At 55.4% G+C, this 18,906-nt stretch overlaps 7 protein-coding genes across 7 annotated transcripts; 5 read left to right on the top strand and 2 right to left on the bottom strand.

Annotated features, from left to right (window-relative positions):
* Nucleotides 1-1,662: 1,662 nt before the first annotated feature.
* AYL99_03792 (hypothetical protein) lies at nucleotides 1,663-3,609 on the top strand (the record flags this gene model as incomplete). The annotated part of the gene is made up of 1 exon (XM_018835306.1): nucleotides 1,663-3,609. One exon carries the CDS (start codon nucleotides 1,663-1,665, stop codon nucleotides 3,607-3,609), a length of 1,947 nt encoding a protein of 648 aa, XP_018694956.1.
* Nucleotides 3,610-4,761: 1,152 nt separating this feature from the next.
* Nucleotides 4,762-6,320, bottom strand: AYL99_03793 (S-adenosylmethionine decarboxylase proenzyme; the record flags this gene model as incomplete). Its single annotated transcript, XM_018835307.1, has 2 exons — nucleotides 4,762-6,149; nucleotides 6,200-6,320. The coding sequence occupies 2 exons, from the start codon at nucleotides 6,318-6,320 to the stop codon at nucleotides 4,762-4,764; spliced, it is 1,509 nt and encodes a 502-aa protein (XP_018694957.1).
* Nucleotides 6,321-8,099: 1,779 nt separating this feature from the next.
* AYL99_03794 (hypothetical protein) lies at nucleotides 8,100-9,065 on the top strand (the record flags this gene model as incomplete). Its single annotated transcript, XM_018835308.1, has 1 exon — nucleotides 8,100-9,065. One exon carries the CDS (start codon nucleotides 8,100-8,102, stop codon nucleotides 9,063-9,065), a length of 966 nt encoding a protein of 321 aa, XP_018694958.1.
* Nucleotides 9,066-9,287: 222 nt separating this feature from the next.
* AYL99_03795 (hypothetical protein) lies at nucleotides 9,288-11,135 on the bottom strand (the record flags this gene model as incomplete). Its single annotated transcript, XM_018835309.1, has 1 exon — nucleotides 9,288-11,135. One exon carries the CDS (start codon nucleotides 11,133-11,135, stop codon nucleotides 9,288-9,290), a length of 1,848 nt encoding a protein of 615 aa, XP_018694959.1.
* A 646-nt stretch (nucleotides 11,136-11,781) lies between these two features.
* On the top strand, nucleotides 11,782-13,236 carry AYL99_03796 (guanine deaminase; the record flags this gene model as incomplete). The annotated part of the gene is made up of 1 exon (XM_018835310.1): nucleotides 11,782-13,236. One exon carries the CDS (start codon nucleotides 11,782-11,784, stop codon nucleotides 13,234-13,236), a length of 1,455 nt encoding a protein of 484 aa, XP_018694960.1.
* A 958-nt stretch (nucleotides 13,237-14,194) lies between these two features.
* On the top strand, nucleotides 14,195-15,267 carry AYL99_03797 (hypothetical protein; the record flags this gene model as incomplete). The annotated part of the gene is made up of 3 exons (XM_018835311.1): nucleotides 14,195-14,264; nucleotides 14,346-14,413; nucleotides 14,527-15,267. The coding sequence occupies 3 exons, from the start codon at nucleotides 14,195-14,197 to the stop codon at nucleotides 15,265-15,267; spliced, it is 879 nt and encodes a 292-aa protein (XP_018694961.1).
* A 1,445-nt stretch (nucleotides 15,268-16,712) lies between these two features.
* On the top strand, nucleotides 16,713-18,471 carry AYL99_03798 (hypothetical protein; the record flags this gene model as incomplete). The annotated part of the gene is made up of 2 exons (XM_018835312.1): nucleotides 16,713-17,631; nucleotides 17,684-18,471. The coding sequence occupies 2 exons, from the start codon at nucleotides 16,713-16,715 to the stop codon at nucleotides 18,469-18,471; spliced, it is 1,707 nt and encodes a 568-aa protein (XP_018694962.1).
* Between the last annotated feature and the right edge of the window lie 435 nt (nucleotides 18,472-18,906).

The following is an 18,906-nucleotide window of genomic DNA, read 5'->3' on the forward strand; positions in this document are numbered from 1 at the left end:
CTCGGGGATGGCATGCGGAACCGCACGTCCATGAAAGAAAGCAGATCCTGGGGACCTCTCCACGCGGGGAAAGCAGAAAGAAGATTGCTTCCTGTGCTAAATCTGGGGAAACAAACCGCTTAGAGGCGGGCTCGGCACAAGTCAAGTTCGGCGACAGGCGACAAGGGGAATAGATCACAAGGCCCGGGTCGATGAGAGACACTTCTTCCATCGATGCGACAGACCGTGCGAGCTGAGGGAGGACAATACACGGAGCTTCGGAAACATAATCGTAACAATGCGGAGATTGTTATGGTAAGACAAGATGCCGCCGCCCGAACCTGGCTCCAAAGAGCTGGCCTTGCCGTCAACCACCTACGAGTCCTATCCAATCGTTCTCGTCAATTGCAACCGAATGTGTGATTGTGGCTGTGCGCATGGAACGGTGGCACTTCTGGCAGATGTCGGCCAGCTATACGGTCGATCTATTTACACTGGTGTCGCTGTCCTCTCCCTCCATCTATTCGCCTTGATTGGTTGTTCTGCTGTTTCTCTAACGACCTTTTTCTGTGGAAGTCACGGAAGCCTAGCAAGATGTTACTCGATTCCTGGTGGTGCTCCTGGGTTTGGAATGCTGCAATCAATTGTCTTATATTGAATATATAGAGCCTCACGAATGAAGTTATGACCTCGGACGACTCGGGTTTTTCGTCTACCTGCGCTGCTCAAACGGTTCTATTGCGATAAGGGATTGGTAGGTGACCGGACGTCATCCCTCCCGAGTCTATATCAAAACTGCCACCACGAGGATGGTGACTCGCGAAAGCTGTCACAGTCTGTCTCGACAAACTTGGGGAGGTTCGGGCATGAATCCTCGAACGGCTTGTGGCGAGAGGTCTTGGATTAAGCGCCAACCCTGGCTGGGCGTGGGCTTTGCTATCAAGTCGTATTCCATGCCTCATCTTATTATCCTCCAGATATCGATGACCACGGCAGATTTCCGTGGAAGAGGCCTGCCGACTATTGTTTTTTGCTGTCAAACGGCGACCCAGATCCCGGTATATCAGCACCATACAGCCGGTTATCAGGGGAAGGAACGGCTGCGCTGTAATGATGAGAGTCTGGCACCGATCACATGGAACTCAGACGAATAGAGGTCGGCACGCCGACCAAGGTCGAGGATCCATGTTCGACACCCTCTGGGAGGGCGAACAATTCATTCTACGCCACGTCTTGCCAACACCGAGATCATTTATGATTGGTCCGATATGAGGATTCGAGGATGGCACGGCAACCAACGGCGGTGATTCTTACGCAGCCTCGCGAGGCTGAAGTGCCAACGCACCGCCGCCAACTTGGACTGACTAGAGGAGGTTCCATCCTTTTTCCTTGTGGCAGCGGTCTGTTATCTCTTCATCTAGCATCTGCCTTATTCTGTTCTGAAATAACCTTGTGATTACGGACTTTGTTTTCATCTAAAGTTGGTTCTTCGTCACTTCGTTGCTCTTTCAAACAATACCTGTCCAGGCCACAGCCCTATTCATTAGGGAATTCCCAAGAATCTTAGATACCGGATCACAGCACAGGATACGCCTTTTCGAATTTCATTCGTCGCCGTTGCCCTAGCACCTGATTTATCGGCTTTGACCTTTCTCAAGTGTATATTCTGTACAAGAGGCGGAGATGTTGCTGATCGACACGGAAACCCTGAAACTTGAATCCATTGTCTACCCTCCGGCAGGGTCCTACGCCATCCTCTCACACACTTGGGGCAAAGAAGAGATCAACTTTCATGAGTGGAAATGCATCGAGTCGGGAGGTGCCGAGGCCGACAAGCTGAAAACAAAGTCTGGTTACGCAAAGATCGAAATGACCTGCACCATGGCCAAGGCTGATGGACTGAAATACGCCTGGGTCGACACTTGTTGCATCGACAAGAGCAGCAGCGCCGAGCTGTCGGAGGCCATCAACTCCATGTTCAAGTGGTACCGAGACTCTCACATCTGCTATGCCTACCTTTCAGACCTGGAAAATGCCTCGGACCTCACACAACTCCAAGCGTGCCGCTGGTTTACGCGGGGATGGACGCTGCAGGAATTGATCGCGCCGCAAAAGGTCCGCTTCTACGACAAGTGGTGGGTCGAAGCCGGCACCAAGGCCAAATTCCAAGACCTGCTGGCCCAGATCACGCAGATCGACTCGGACGTGCTCGTCAACGGCCACAACCTCGACTTTGTCCCCGTCGGCCGGAAGATGTCGTGGGCGGCGGCCCGGGAAACGAGCCGCGTCGAAGACATTGCCTACTGCCTGCTGGGAATCTTCAACGTCAACATGCCGCTTCTATACGGGGAAGGGGACCGAGCGTTCCTCCGCCTGCAAGAAGAGATCCTCAAAGAACACAACGACCTGAGTCTGTTCGCGTGGCAAAACACCTCGGGAACGTCACTCTATCGCGGCATCTTCGCAGAATCGCCGTCAGAATTCTCAGACTGCTTCGACCTCAAGGCACCACACGAGCGGCAGAGCCTGGGAAATGAGGTCTCCGTCACCAGCAACGGGCTGCGTGCCGAAGGCATCTTCCTCCCAGGCCAAGTCGACTGCTGCATTCTGGACCTGGGATGCTGTCGCAACGGCACCCCTTCCAACCCAGAGTGGCTGTACGTGCAGCTCAAGAAGGTCGGCGAGACGTTCGTCCGAGTCCTCCCGAAGTACATCACGGCCGAGAAATCGCGGCTGCTCTGGTGGCAGGGCACCCGGCGCACTGTCCACGTCCGCAAAAGCGTGCACGGCCAACAACTGACCGAGGCCAACTACCGCATCTCGAGCGTCACGATGCAGTTTGCCGAGTCCCTCCGGCGCCACATGAGGCTCGGCGACGTCCTGCCCGTCCAGCACTGGGAAGCCGACACCACGCGGTTCTTCGGCTTCGAGTCCGCCCACTTTGTCGGCATCGTGCCCTTTACTTTCGAGACTTCTCCGTCTGCCCCGCGAGTGCGCGAGCGCCTCGTTCTCCTCTGCGGCGTGCACAAGTCCTTCATCCGGAGCTGGCGACTTGACTCGTGGGCGGCCATCTTCCACGAGTCCAGATCCGGGAGCAGTAATGCAAGAGATCACGACAACGATAACGACGACGAAAACAAAAACAACAACCTCTCCGCGGCCCTGGTGGCGCTGGCCCACGGCGACGACGCCAGCCTGCCCGCCGACCACCGCCAGAACGCCGTCCGGGACATGCTGTTCGCCCACTTCTCCGACACGTACGGGGTGCTGCGAGGCATGGACAAGTGGAACTCAGTCACCATCGAGGATCGCTCCAACAACACCACCACCGCCACCGGCACCCGCACCAAGAAAACCCGGTATGTCTTGTCCGTGGAGATGCACGATGTGCCCGTGGGCAACACCTGGCGCGCCACCACGGCAACCGTCAACTGCGAGGTGGTGCATGTGCCCGTCGTGCCCATGTCCGGAGTGGAGAAGAAGAAGAACCTGGCCGCGCCGACGCGGAGCTCGACAGCGCTGGTCGTCCAATCCGAGGTCAGAAAGGTCGTCGAGCTCGCTGCCGCACCGCCGCTGTTGGTGTCGATACGTCCTCTCAAGACGAGGGCCGCCACGGTGGGTGTGATCTAGCGAGAGACAGACGGCCTTGTCAAACGGGGATAGATACGAGAAGGTTTTTCGCAGGGTTCTTGTTTTGGTGATATACATGGAATAGGTACATAGATGGCGTTACATGTTCCACAGAAAGTCCAACAGAGATTTCTTGACTTTTTCGAACATAACGGATCCCCGACGACGACGATCCGCAGATAACGAGCAACGAGCAGACACTGCTGGGGCTCCCGCCTGGGCAATGTAGTGTTAGATAGAGGAAGGAGTATGAAACAATACAGTAATGTGCGGAGAACAACTCCCCGAGAGTCCCGTTTGTTTCCTGGGGTTTCGTTCTTACCTCTGAAGCTCCTGGCTTTCCACCCTATGACACTAACAGTGACAGTGACTTTGTAAACCCTTGACGTCGTCGCCATATACGCAGGATAAGATTGGGTGGCCAAAAAGGAAAACGAAGGGGGTGGAGGGGAGCGTTGATATACTTTCTATACGGTATTTGAAACCCGCCAAGGCGGCAGTGCCACCCTCCCTGTGAGGCTCAGCCTTGTCCCTCCTTCCTCTTATATAGCAGCCCCTTTTCGGGGTACAGTATGTATGTATGGATTCATCGTTGTCCTCGATTCGATCGAGTCGATTCTCGGTTTAAGATATGAACGGTACCAAAGGTGTTCATATCTCAGACCTGCCTGCCATGCTTGACTTGGAATCATCTCAACTCTATCTACCTGACGATCCACAGCTCGCATCGAACCGTTTTTAACGTTACGAAGCGGCGATCCCGTCGTTCTACAACACCTCTCTTCGGAATGGCTCACAGGCAGGCAGGCAATCGATGAAATACTCCTCATCCGAGAACCTTATTAGGGGCATCGGCACGATGTGGCATCGACATCTATCTATCTTGTGGACCGAAGAGCAAGAGAAAACAATTGGAGAGTATCGGGTAAAATGCCGCTATTCAACGGGCTCTATCGTCAACTATGACTGGGTTCAAAAGAGTGGAAGTAATGCAAGAAACATAAAACCATCAGAAGCCATCGGCAAGTTCTTCCTGAGAAGGCACTTTTTAGGCACACCAACCTCGCTACCCCTTGGCAGTCCCTCACGCAATTGTCACCAGCCTGTGCGCGCCTGCAGGCATGATCGCCGTGTATAATATCATCCGAGTTGCTACTCCCCAATTCGTGGAGCTCCGCCCTTCCAGTCGTTGCGCTCATAGTATCGGAAGACCAAGTCGTAGCCGTCAAGGTCGTGAACGATACGATCGACGCGACGGTACCCTTTGATGGCATCCATCTTGGTATTGCGACGAGCAGCCTGTCGCTTCAACATCCTGATTTCAGCCAGCTCATCATGGTCAGCATACGCCTTTTCCTCGTAGGTCGCCGTAGCTTCGAAAAGAGTGACGGTGAACCGGCCGGGCTTAAAGATGTCCACGACATGCTGGATGATGTCGGCCGTTTCACGACCCTTCTGGCCGCAAGGGACATTGGTCTCGAAAGATGCATAAGAGCAGATTGGTTCTGGAGTCACGTGAACAGTGAAGTAGTGAGTTCCCTTCTCCCCGTTGGGGGCTGGGATGACTCCGTTGGCCGAGAATCCGCATGGGGTAAAGAGATACGCATCGACTCGAGCATCCGGATACTTGTCTGTCGGATAGACATTGGACAGGCCGCACGACTCCGATACCACGGTGCCGAGAGCGTGCCCTTCGGTGGTGAGTTCAGAGGGAAGGGCTTCCTCCTTGAGAGAAATGTCGCTGTCGTCGGAGGATGCATTGCTGAATACATCGATGTGATCGTCTCGTCCTCCTTGAGATCCTCTCCACTGATCTTCTGCGACCGCACTCGCATGGTCGAGGTAGAATTGTCGAGCATTCTCCTCGTCCAAATCAGTCATGAGGATCTCGAGAGTTTCGTCTTCACCTTCGCACACCTTCGAACCACGATCGACCACCAGCGTCGACGGTAACTCCAGGATTTTGGTCTCCGTCCCAGGACTGCCCATGCTCTGTGGGCTTGCTGGTGGCGTCAACATGGTGTATGGTTCTGTCAAGTACAGGTACCAATGCTCGCCGTTCATCTTGCCAATCATGTACGCAGACCCCCCGACAAAGAGTTTGTCAAGGGCGTACACTTCATCACGCCAGCTGCGATGTGGGCCACGTTGGCGGTCAGGGAATAAATAGTTCTTGCGACTGTAGAAAACCCGGTATGGAGCCGCCGCGACGGCGATGGCGTTGGATGGTGGAGCTGTCGCACGTGGAAAGCCGCCAAAGAGGACCGCGATTTCGAGGATACGTGGCAGTCCACAAAGCAAGGTGGTTGTCCCGCAAGTCTTCAAGATAAGCTTGTGAGGGAAGACGAACATGCTCGACTCGGAGAGCAGGTAAGCATCAACATCTTCGGACTCAATGATGGACAAGACTTTGCAGTTGACCAGATCAAGCATCGTCTTCCAGACGTCCGCAGGGACGGCCTTGAGGCCATTGGACTCCGAACAGCCCTGGAGGGCATCAGGCGATGGACTGAACCATACTTCTAAGAGTTTCTCGGGGCCTGGAAGGATGTCAGATACAAAGCAAGACCAGCGAACACGTATTACTCACCTTCGAATGCATTGCTAGAATCAAGATCTAGCGCAACTTCACGATTGATAGTCAACGATGGAGTGTGACTAAAGCTCGATGGCGAAGTTGTATAATGCTTGGGGATCGCAATGTGTACCATATCCTTTCCAAGGCGCGGACAGAGTCCCCTTCGGTGGTTGGAAGTTTTGAATTGTTGTGGGCAAGAAGGTGAAGAAACACTGATCTGACGATTCAGTGAAGCACTATCTGCCACCCAGACGAACAATGCGGTGTCCGCCTGAGAAGAGAAGGCCCACTATGCGGTGGGAGAGTTGGAGGCTGGCTTTTGCCAGCAGCAGTGTGTGATGTGTGTTGGAATCCCTTCTGAAGGGTCGTTATGGAGGCCGGGTGGAGGAGAGGAGGAAGAAGATTTCCTGCACGAACGGAATTGTGGGCAGTGTTTGCGGACTCTTTCTGGTCAAACCTCGATAGACGTCCGAGTGATATGAGAGATGTTTCTGGTCTTTCACGAGGCTTTGTCCGATGGACACTGACTGTGAGACTTTTTCTTGGAGACCCGCAAGTAGCAGGTGTTATCTGGGCCTGCTCGACGAGTTAGTACTGGGTAGGTTAAAGCAACAGCGGGGGCGTACTTTGCAGGCTTGGATAGGAAGCGAAGCAGGTCCTTGCGGCTCATAGAGATGCTGCTGAAATTCGCGGGAGATGAAGGGTGGCTGTCACAGCCTGAGCGTCGAGTGAATCACTCAACTGGTGAAGGTCGCCAGAGCTGCGGTTGTGTGGTGAACAATTGTGGGCGGCTAGGGCAAAAAAATGCCTCAGCGAAAATTCCCTTGACCGCTCAATGGAGGGGGTGTTTGGCTGTGATAGAGAGGGCTGCTTGAAATTACACGAACCAACGAGAAGGTTGGAACCCACGATGTAGGTGTTGGCAGTTGTTCAGAAGTTTCAATGGCAGAGGATGTGGTAGAGGAATCGAAAGAGGCAAAATTGTGCTGGTGAATGTTGATGTCGCACCAGAAAAAGACGTAGCAGCTTTGTGTGAGGCGGATTGTGTTGGTGTGTGGACACGGCCAAACTGGAGATTTCAGGCGCGGAGATGCAGCCCAGTGGCCAGTGACAGGCCTGGGAACCCCGCCGGCTCGGCACCGATGACGAAAAGGGCCCCGGCGCGGTGAAAATTCTTGATTAGCGTAGGGCTAGCCGATAGGGGGAGTCGCTGAAGGGTGGCTTTGCAGCTGCACTGGGACTCCGGAACAACCGATATGAGTCTGTTCGGAGTGGCTAGAGAGTACCTAGCAGGTATTCAGAACGGCGGAACCGTCTGCTGGAACAAGGTGCATCGAGGCGGCTTGCAGGAAGGACAATATATACAAATACTTCGTCGCAGGTGCAAGCACGTGCTCTAGTGAACATCCGACTGCACATTGCCCCGGAGCACTCTGGCTGACGCTCCCGGACACTCTTCTAGCTTCCTTGGAAGGGCCAAAGAACGGTGTGCAAGTCATCAAGGGCACCGCCATCGAGATCCTCTTTCAAGTTGCTGGGATGCTTTGTCGCGCCACGGAAGAGCCACGGATAATAAAACGTCGAAACCCCTCCAATGCCCATTTTTTGGTGCCTGGACCGCTTAGCGCCACCCCCGCGAAGTTCGTGGCCTCGGGAGCTTAGGGCTTACCCAGGTAAGGTCGCTAGGCTCCAGAGCTCCTACCGGTATCGCCAGGCACGGGGATGGATCGACCACCCTATCGCTCCCACCATTATCCGGCCCAACCACGCCACCGCCCGGTGATTTCCGCACCCTGCTTAACAATCCTTTGTCGAGAGTGTGCATCCACCAACAACGTCAACGTCGATTTATTTTCAGCACTCTGTCATTCCTCCTCACCCTTTGACACAATCACATTCTTCGCAGCTAGCCATGGGTCTCGAGAACATCAAACACGTCGTGCTCATCCTTTCTGGCAAGGGAGGTGTCGGAAAATCCAGTGTCACTCTGCAGCTCGCCCTCTCCCTTACGCAGCAAGGTCACAATGTCGGAATTCTTGATATTGATCTTACCGGTCCCAGTATACCGCGGTTCCTCAACTTAGAACACAAGAAAGTGACACAGGCTCCTGGCGGCTGGCTGCCGGTCAAGGTACATGATGCAAGAGAAGCAGAAGACGAGGACAAACCGAATAGAGGCTCCCTCCACGCTTTATCCTTAGCATTCCTCCTCCCCTCTCGATCTTCGGCCGTCATCTGGCGTGGACCAAAGAAGACTGCAATGATCAGACAATTCGTTTCCGATGTTCTATGGCCGCCAAACACAGACTACCTCCTTATTGATACCCCACCCGGCACTAGTGACGAGCACATCGCGATCGTCGAGGAACTACATAAACTTGCTGCTGATGTGCAGCCTGTGACATCTTCCAACGGGAATGGCTTGGCCCTCGAGATTGACACCAGACCCAAACTTTCCGGCGCAGTGGTGGTCACCACTCCACAGGCCATTGCGACAGCTGATGTGCGCAAAGAGCTGAATTTCTGCGTCAAGACTCAGGTACCCGTGCTGGGAGTCATCGAAAATATGGCAGGCTACATGTGCCCATGCTGTGGCGAGATCAGCAACGTTTTCAGCAAGGGCGGAGGTGAGATCATGGCTCGCGAGACCAACGTCCCTTTTCTAGGATCCGTTCCCATCGATACTGGCTTTGGAGCCATGGTCGAAGGCGCGAAGGATGTGCAGAATTCTGCCAACGGCGCGTCGGCAACGAATGGTCACGATCCTGGAGAGCCTGCAGAACTGGTCGAGAGATACAGGAGATGCGGACTATATCCCATCTTTGCGGATTTTGCCACCACGATAGACCAAAAAATACAGAACTCGGCAGTTCCTTGAACAACAGCTGTTCGTTTGCTAACTACCCAGCCTCCGAACTACGTTCTTTGCTCTAACATCATTCGGGGCCCATAGCCCTAGCTCTAACATCAACGTGAACTACAAATATCCTGCAGGTGGTTACCCGGTGGCGGAGCTGAAAGTGTCCTGGCTTCTTCATAGCCGCTTTTTCGGGCCAGAAACTAAACCGGGGTCTCCCTCAGGAGTTCGAGACTTTGCGCTCTAAGCCTGGACAACGGCTACTCGTGTACTGGCCAGACTCTGCGAGGGACCAGGCGCTACAGCCGACGCTGCGGCGCAAGATTGAATTATGCACCGCGCCGTCTCCCAGGCCCACAGGGCATTCTGATCGACCCACTTGACATCCATCAAATTCAGACAAGCTGTGGCGACGGCAGACCCTCCAGCTTCTGGACCTGATGGCTTGTCCGCGATGATCGGTGGTGCATCTACTCGAGAAATCAAACTGCTCAGACGCTCCTGTGCCTGGTTCAAGGTGCCCTTGGTGACTTGATTGCCACCTGAGCTTTGTGGTTGTTCGTCTCCTGGTTTTGGGTTCGGCGCGCTCGACTGTTGCACATTGTCCGGGTCGGGAGGAAGAGAAGATGCGGTCGTCGATGTATTCGTAGGTTTGATGATTTGGTTGATAGTGCTAGGGATTGCCACGTCCGGTTTCACGATCGGATGGCTCAGCTGTTGCATTTGGGCCAGCACGGTAGTACTCAAGCGGTCCAGCCAGACTTCGCGGCGTGGAGAGTGTGGAATGATGCTGTCCATCCAATTTGCGCCCTGTTTTCGATGCACAGACTTCACGGCAGGGGAACTTGTCGAAGTCGAAACCCCGCTGATCCCGCTGGGGCCATTATTATGATGCTGTCGAGTAGCGGAAGCGGAGGATGGGGTTGAGCCTTCAGTCTGGTCCATGCTGTTTATCAGGTCGATAGCGCCAATCATCTGCATCCGACCCGTCATGCGAAACGTGTTCGTCTGGACGTCGATATTGTTCTGCCGGAGCCAAGTTGCAGCGGCTCCTCCCGATCGAGCCGCCCAGGGCGTCTTAGTGGCGGCTTCAGAGCCAACTAGACGCGAGACGACCATCAAGATGAGCAGGAACAAGCCATCCCAGCCCTTCTGGGCAGCCACGTAGGTCATGGCCAACAGCTGGAGGTAGTGCGTCAGCTGGAAGTACCAGAAAACCCATCTGCACGCTCGTGGTGTGCTGATGGCCAGCATGGGCTTGTTGAGCAGCCAGTCGATAATGGCGCGGTCGCCGCGGTAGAGGTACCATGACGACGCATTGTCGTGCGGTGCCACCAGCATGCACACGGAATTGTACGATTCGTTGTTTGCGAGGTAGCCCGGCGGTCGTTGGACGGGGAGGCGGTGGCTGACGAAGGCGTTGACACGGGACAACAGAAGCAGAGCACACGTCCCATAGGCACCGCACAGCGCCAGCGGTATCATCAGTGCTGCGATGAGGACATGACTGAATGCAGTGACTAATTGCTCCCAAACACTGGAGGTCGTGGAGCCTGTGCTGCCAGAGGATGTCTTGTTGAAGTGTAACTCGACGAGATGCAGCACCTGCGGACGGCAGAAGGCGACGTTCTTTGGGATGGGTGGTTTGGTCGCCGACTCTCCGCCGACCTTTGTCTGTGAGTGTCCCGTATTGCCGGCCGCCTCTGGCGCCGTGGTCTCGACGTCGACGATCTCAGTCTTCCCTCGGAAGGCGTACGCTGTAAGCAATTCTCTCGCCGCGCCGTTGGCACACTGAAACACGCTGCCCCAGGACACGTCCCACACGGTCATCGACCCGGCGACGCCTGCGCTGCTTGTTTGGTCGAGTACGGCGGACCCGAGCGAGAGCAGTTTCCCCACGCCCTTGAGCTGGCCGAGTTTGGGCATGAGATCCAGACGGATTTTGCCGCGCAGGCAGGCGTCGCCGATCACCTGGAACTCATCGTGTGAGCTGGCGAGGTGGACGGTCAGCGGGATCAGGGCACACCACTCGGTGATGATGTGGGGGAGGGTAGGAAGGGAAATGAAGCTGGCGTGGCTAATGGTACTCATCTTCTAGACAGGGGGCATTTGGGGTGTTGTCATCTGTCTCGTAGTCTCTCGCAAAAGGCACCCCCATATCGTTTGGAAGTACATATTGTATATGTAGAAATGGAGAGAACCAGTCACTGCTGGCGTCCATTGTTGGGGGGCTGTGCTGGGTGCATGGCTGCCTACCTTGGATCACACGAGAAAGAAGTGTGACCATTCTATTCGACCTCAGCTGCTTTCGTGCAAGGCTTGGACGGGGAGAAAGAGGCAGATACTAATACATATCGGTAGAGATGATGCCCAAGTGGCGCAGCTCACCGACCCGCAAATGGTGGGCGAGTTAATAGTGATAATGTACGAGGTACGGGGTACATAATAGTGAAGCTGCTGAGGAAGGTCAATCGAGCTTATCTCGTAGTCAGGTCCTCTAGCGCCTTGGCAATTCTGCCACTCATACGTCGACTTACCAGACACTCATTGATAGATACACAACACCCAATACCACTGTGATAGGCCATTCATGGTCTAGTGGACATGCAGAAACAAATCGTGGCCAGGACAAGTCAAGGCGATCAGGGCTTCATCAGTTCCTGACATAAGACATCTCCCTCCACGTCAACGTCTCTGTAATACTCTTGCTAGTACTAGTTACTAGCCCTCGTCCGTTATGGGGGGCCCCTTCGCCTACTACGGCACCCTGATACACTCGAGGTCTCCGGCAGAGATCCAAGTCCTCGTCGACACGCTCATCGTCGTCGACGGCCAAGGCAAGCTAAGTCACATCTACCCTCAATTCCAGCCCCGGGACGGGCAGAGTCTGGAGGACAGCATTGCTCGATTATCCACCCAACCTGACGCCGTCCACATACCGGTGGTGCGCCTGGAGACTCCTGGCCAATTCCTCGTCCCTTCCTTCATCGACACCCATGTCCACGCGCCCCAGTTCTCCATGCGCGGCCTGGGCCAGGGCCTCCATATCCTGGACTGGCTGGACCAAGTCACGTTCCCGCACGAGGCCAAATTCCGCGACACCGACTACGCTCGGCACGTCTACGCGAGATGTGTCGACATGGGCCTCCGCCAGGGCGTGACCACCGCGTGCTACTTTGGCAGTCTGCACACGCCGGCGACCAAGGTCCTCGTCGACCTGTGTCTTGAAAAGGGCCAGAGGGCGTTCGTGGGCAAGACCTGCATGGACAATCCCCAGACCAACCCGGAGTATTACAGGGAAGACACCGCGGACCTAGTGGCCGGGACGAGGGAGGTGATCCAGCATTGTCTAGCCGTGGACGAGAACGGCGACATGGTCAGGCCGATCCTGACCCCGCGGTTTGCCATCAGCTGCACGCCAAAGTCTCTCACAGAACTCGGTAAACTGGCCCATGAGCACGCCAACGTCTACGGCGAGGGACACGGCATTCCCAACCAAACCCACTTCTGCGAGGCCCAGCAAGAAATCGATGCCACACTGAGACAGTACCGGGATTTCAGCTGCGAAGCCGACCTCTACGCGCACTACGGGCTGTTCGACCGCAACTCGGTGCTGGCACACTGCACGCTCCTCAGCGAGGCAGACCAGGCCCAGATCAAGCAACGACACTGCGGGATCGCGCACTGCCCGGCGTCCAACACGACCGTGGGTGGTGGTTTCATGGCCGCCCCGATCCGCAAGCTGCTGTCCGACGGCATCACGAAGATCGGCCTGGGCACGGACTCGGGGGGTGGCTTCTCGTGCAGCATCATGGACGCTATGCGGCTTGCGCTGATCGTGGGCAATGCGCGGGAGATGCTGTCCACCGGCATAGAGGAGCGATTGACGCTGGACGAGATCTTCTACATGGCGACGCTGGGCGGGGCCACGGTCCTGCGCATGGAAGACCGCGTCGGGTCGTTCACGGTCGGGAAACAGTTCGATGCGCTGCTGGTGGACATGAGCGACCCTTCCCACCACGACGGACCTGGCCCGGTCGAAGGCATGCACACCATGCTGGACGGCGAGGGCCGCAGCGCCGAGGACATCAGGCGGGTCTGGGAGAAATGGATCATGTCGGGGGATGACAGGAATCTGAGGAGGGTATGGGTGGGCGGCAAAGTCAGGAAAGACATGTTTGGCCCGCGGTGAATGAAAGAGGAGGGAGCGATGCAGGGCTGTCGGTACAGGAGCTGTCTTGCCAGAACTCGTCGATGACTACCTCGAGGGGCTTCAAATAGAGATAGACGGAGCGTTGTCACAAACACCTACACACGAATACCGGATAGACAAACCGATTCCGGCAGGAGGATGGATGTCAGCCCTGATGATCCCTACTCTTCGTTGCTGCAGCCTTGTGTCTGTCTCTCGTCTCCCCATTTCGGAAACCTCTGGAACCCCCGCGTGGTTGTCTGTTGCAGGGGATACGGAGGCAGTAAGACGGGGGACATCTACTTGACGATTCTTCATCATCACAGAAGAGGGGGGAAGGGGGGTTCGCTGGGTGTACCATGTCGGCAGTTGACCATGGATATGGACAATAGGTACGGACGGACGGACGGAGTTGTCGCAACACGGGCCCGAAAAAACACAACAATCCCCCGAGTCAGTAAGTCTTCATGGTACCCCCGAGACAAAAGTGACAGAACAGCTCCCCCTGCTCCTTCAGCAGCGTAGGGCCTATGGTTTTTGACAATCTTCCCGAAACGCGGTGTTGCTTCGTTCTCGACCCACCCACCCACACACACACATATATACACCCTCTAGCACCGCGAGACCCCGAGGGGAAATGCGAAAATGGGGCATTCGCTCTTTTTGGAGAAGGGCCCATCTGCATGGTCCGGGGTGCGTGTTAGATGCGGAGACATACGCTCCCCTCTGTGTGTGTGCAGTTTCTCGATCCAGGCTGACGTTTTGTACAAAAGGTGAGTCGTCTTACAAAGAGGATACCCGATCAGGAATTGTGTTCGTGTTCGTGCTCGTGTGCGTGTGGTAGGTCTCGAGTTGTGAGAGGATTGCAATATTGTCTATTCTTGCGCAAATTGTATCTGCTCTCTGGGCAAACGAGGAGAACAAGGGACGAAGGAAACAAACAGAGTCTGGACAAATCATGGAAGCCGAATTCGCTGAGCTCAAGGCTGAAGTCAAGAGACTCCATGCCAAACTGCAGAAGGTCGAGGGTGAGTGACCGTGACACGGTACTTCTGGGAGACGAAGACGAAAGCACGAACTAACGCAATATCCTCCATCCTCCTCCATAGACGAGGCGGAAATTCGCAAGGTCCATTTCAAATATGGCTACTACATCGACAAGTGTCTGTACAACGAGGTCAGTTAGTCAGTCATTCAGTCAGTCAGTCAGCAGCACTCTCCTGGAGAAACGAACGACCAAAAACAATCTTGGAGTCACGAGAGAACATAATAACCCTCCTCTCGATATAGGTCGTCGACATGTTCTCCAACCACCCCGACGCATACGTCGAGTTCCTAGGGTCGCGGTACCGGCGCAAGGAAGGGATCCGCCGCCTCTACGTCGGCCGGTTCCAGACACACTTCGTCGCGGGCCGCAACGGGCCCGTGCACGGATTCCTACTGGACCACCCGATGATGCAGGACATCGTGGACGTGGACGCGTCCGGGACGCGTGCGTGGGCGCGCATCCGCGCGCTGATGTCGGCGGGGACGCACCAGTCGATCCAGGAGGAGCACCCGCGGGGCCACGCGCAGTGGTGGGAGGGCGGGCTGTACGAGAACGAGTACATCAAGGAGGACGGCGTGTGGAAGCCGTTCCGGTACCGCTACTTCCCCTTCTGGCACGCCGACTTCGAGCGCGGGTGGGCACACACCAAGAAAAACTACATCCCCTGGCCGACGAAGACGTACCCCGAAGACCCCCTCGGGCCCGACGACCTGCTCGAGCAGAAGATGCTGTGGCCCGACACCCGCGTCGTGCCGTTCCACTACCCCCACCCCGTCACGGGCGAGATGGTCAAGTCGGACGACCTGCGCGCGCCGAAATACGGCCAGGACGTCAGTACCAGCTTGCCGCCGCTGAGTATTGCCTTGCCCAAGGACCAGCTGGAGAAGGAGAAGGAGAAGGAGGGGGAGGAGGCCCAGAAGGCGGCGGCGGTGGAGAAGACGGTGGTCGAGAATGGCGAGATAGCAGACAGCACGCCTGCTTGAGTCGAGCCGAGGATGGTAGGAAGAGGACCTGAGACAGTGGCTCCGGAGGACACTATTTATTTATTGGGTTGGGGATGGGACCGACTCTAACTAGCACTCTTGGATAAAGATGTTGCTGGACATAGGAGAGCGATGCAGCAGCCGCTCCAGAACGCAGTAAAATCCAGGATCTGGCATTGTCGTGCTCTGTGTCACTCAGTCACTTAGTCACTCCGTCAATCCGTCACGGACATAAATACAATGTCAATCGACAACATATACCGACAGACATCCAAGTTATTTCGCAAGAATTAATCAATTACTAGCTAGTCAGTAAGTAACCGGCAACTTGCGAGTTTGCTGGTTGGTTGATATCCATCCCAGCCAGCCTGCGTGCCTGCCTGCCAGCCAGCCTTGTCGACAGGTACTCATGTATCCAACCAGGTCAACAATCTGCCTCTAGGTAGGTGAGATGTTGCGCCGCAAACCCCCCCCCGCTGTGTGTGTGTCTCTCTCTCCACACAGGGTATGATAACAAGCCTCTCGGCAAGATACATACATAGGTACTGTTGGTGGGTGTGGTAGGTGTATGTGGTAGGTAGGCGACCATTGGGGTTAGGGGGGGTTGCTCCTGGAAAAATACTTACCTTGCACGGGGTGGAGAATACTGTATGTACATACATGAACGTACAGTATGTAAAACCAACCCCCTCCCCTCCTCCGCAAAATCGAGCATCAAACTCCAAACTTTCCCGAATCTGATAATGCATTTTCATTCACCCATCCATCCCGTTGTCCCTCCCTCTTTTCCCTTTTTTTGATTACCCCCCTTCCTTCCTTCCTTCCTCCTCTTGGTGCTGAGATGACACGGGAGCGAGGGAGCGAGGGAGAGACATAAGTTGGGACCGGGATCCGGATGTGGTTGGGCGGACGGATGGTGCTCCAATCCGGTCTTGGTGTTGGTGTTGTCGGCAGTTGTCATTCAGAGTGCATATGCCGAATTGAGTGGGCGCGACGGGATGACTACCACGGGAAGAATGTATGTAGCTAGTCACCTCACCAACGAACGAACGCGACGGACGGGGCCCCTCCCCCCATTCTATCTAATTTCGCGGGGTGCGTGGCACAAGCAAGTCAATCAATCGGTCGGTCAGTCGAGATCCAACCGCAGAAAAAAAACCGGGGTTAGCCGAAATAGTGGTAGGAATGGTGGTGATCGTGAAAAACGTCTTGTGTAGAGATATATGTATTTAATGTCATAAATATACGCTAGGCTCGTAAGGGGGAACTGTGGTTGGTATTTTAATACATTACCCAGGCGTGTGGACAAGCGAGAAAACAAAGACGACGAAGAAGAAGTCGAAGAGCATATGTAGTGGTAAGAAGAAGAAGAAGGGGAGGAGAGAAAAGTGACAGCAACCCTCATACTCCCTTTCTAAGCCCACTGCCTCAACGCTCTCACCATCATGGCACACATCTTTGATCTCGCCCCTCAGCTGTTCGCGAGCAGCTACAAGGACGGTGTCAAAGCCACAGATCAGGTCAGATACCCGGACACAGCCGTGTTCCAGGGCTTCAACAAGCCGTCACGCCTGGAGGGGGACGTGTACGACTTGGAATTCACCGGCACCATCCCGCGCGAGATCGACGGGACCTTCTACCGCATCCAGCCCGACCACCGCTTCCCGCCCATCTTCGAGGACGACATCCACTTCAACGGCGACGGGAGCGTCACCGCGATCAGAATCCAAAACGGACACGCCGACTTCAAGCAGCGCTATGTCCACACGGACCGGTACGAAGCCGAGACGCGCGCGCGAAAGGCCCTGTTTGGAAGGTATCGGAATCCCTTTACGGACAATGAGACGGTGAAAGGCGTAGTGCGGACGGCGGCCAACACCAACATCACCTTCTGGCGAGGCGTCCTATTAGCGAGCAAGGAAGACGGCCCACCGTATATCATGGATCCCGTCACTCTCGAAACGATTGGCCGGTACGACTTCGAGGGGCAGATCCTCACACCTACCTTTACGGCCCATCCCAAGTTCGACCCGGAGACCGGAGAGATGCTGTGCTTTGCATACGAGGCTGGCGGCGACGGCCATGACGGCTCTAATGATGTTGTCGTGTGGACGATGGACAAGGACGGGAGAAAGACCGAGGAATGCTGGTACAAGGCTCCCTTTTGTGGAATGATACATGACTGCGGGATCAGTAAGAATTACATGGTGCTGCCGTTGACGCCGATCAAATGGACGGGCATGGACAGGCTGAAGCAAGGAGAAAACCATTGGGCGTGGGATCCAAACGAGGATCAGTGGTATGGTGTTGTTCCCAGACGGGGAGGGAAGCCGGAGGATATTGTTTGGTTCAGGGCTGACAATGGTGAGTGCGTGAAGAGACTTTGTCCAAGCATGCTGAGTGATGTCGTGAACAGCGTTCCACGGGCACATCGCAGGATGCCATGAGAACGAAGAAGGCAACATCGTTTTCGATCTCACAGTCGCAGACGGCAACGTGTTCTTCTTCTTCCCACCTGTCGATGAGAAGGAGGGCCCCCTCTCCAAGCGCAACCAACTGCGAAGCCCGACCACTCGATGGATCTTTGATCCTAAAGCCAAGTCAGGAACAAGAGTCGCGCCCGCCGAAACCTGGATGACGAATGGCGAATTCTCCCGGATTGACGACCGATTCGTGACCAAGAAATACAATCACTTTTGGCAAGCGAAAGTCGACCCGACAAAGCCTTACGACTTTACAAAATGCGGTCCACCGGCAGGTGGCCTGTTCAACTGCCTGGGCCATTACAGCTGGAACGACAGAACTGAGGATGTCTTCTTCGCCGGGCCGACAGCCACCTTCCAAGAACCATCGTTCATCCCCAAGGACGGGGGCACCGAGGGAGAGGGTTATCTCATTGCGTTGCTCAACCAACTCGATGTCCTCCGCAACGACATAGTTATCATGGATGCACTCAACGTGGCCAAAGGACCCCTGGCGGTGATCCATCTGCCATTCAAGCTGAAGTTGGGTTTGCATGGCAATTTCGTTGACCATAGAGACATCGAGGAGTGGCAGAAGAGAAGGTCTGAGTCGGGCGACCTTGGACCGGCTCAACCAGCGAAGGAGCCTTTACCCTGGCAGACACGCCAGAGGGAGCTTGGCCACAATGGGCATGATGGGATCAACGGTGATGGGTCCAATGGCGTAAACGGTAGCCATTGATGATCAAGGTCGAACGATCGGACGTAGACGCTTGAGTGATACCCATCGGCTGGACTCCCATCCGCTCGAAGTGGTCATGTGGCCTAACTCTCACTTCATCTTCCGGGTTGTCCACCATTGCTAAGTGTATTGGGGAGAGCGGCTCCATCTCCTTGCCCTGGTACTGCCGCCAGCCAGCGGCATGACCATTCATCCGACGTCCGTATTTTTGCGGCCGAGTAAGGCACAGGATGCTCCGAAAGGAGGAGAGGATGGCCAAGGTCGGTCCCCATGTTCTGGAAGCCTTCCCTTGTAAGTCCGGGGTGTCCCGGCCCATGTGAACCGTCTCCACGGGGTTGAGGTTCCCAGTCGACAGTTTGGAAATGAGGGCCATCAAGGACGAGCAGTGGCAGGGCTATGAGGAACTGGCAGCCCCATTCATGTCCGCGGGCCCCC

This window comes from Fonsecaea erecta (genome assembly GCF_001651985.1).
Source record: "Fonsecaea erecta strain CBS 125763 chromosome Unknown Scaff3, whole genome shotgun sequence".
Classification (NCBI taxonomy): Eukaryota; Fungi; Ascomycota; class Eurotiomycetes; order Chaetothyriales; family Herpotrichiellaceae; genus Fonsecaea; species Fonsecaea erecta.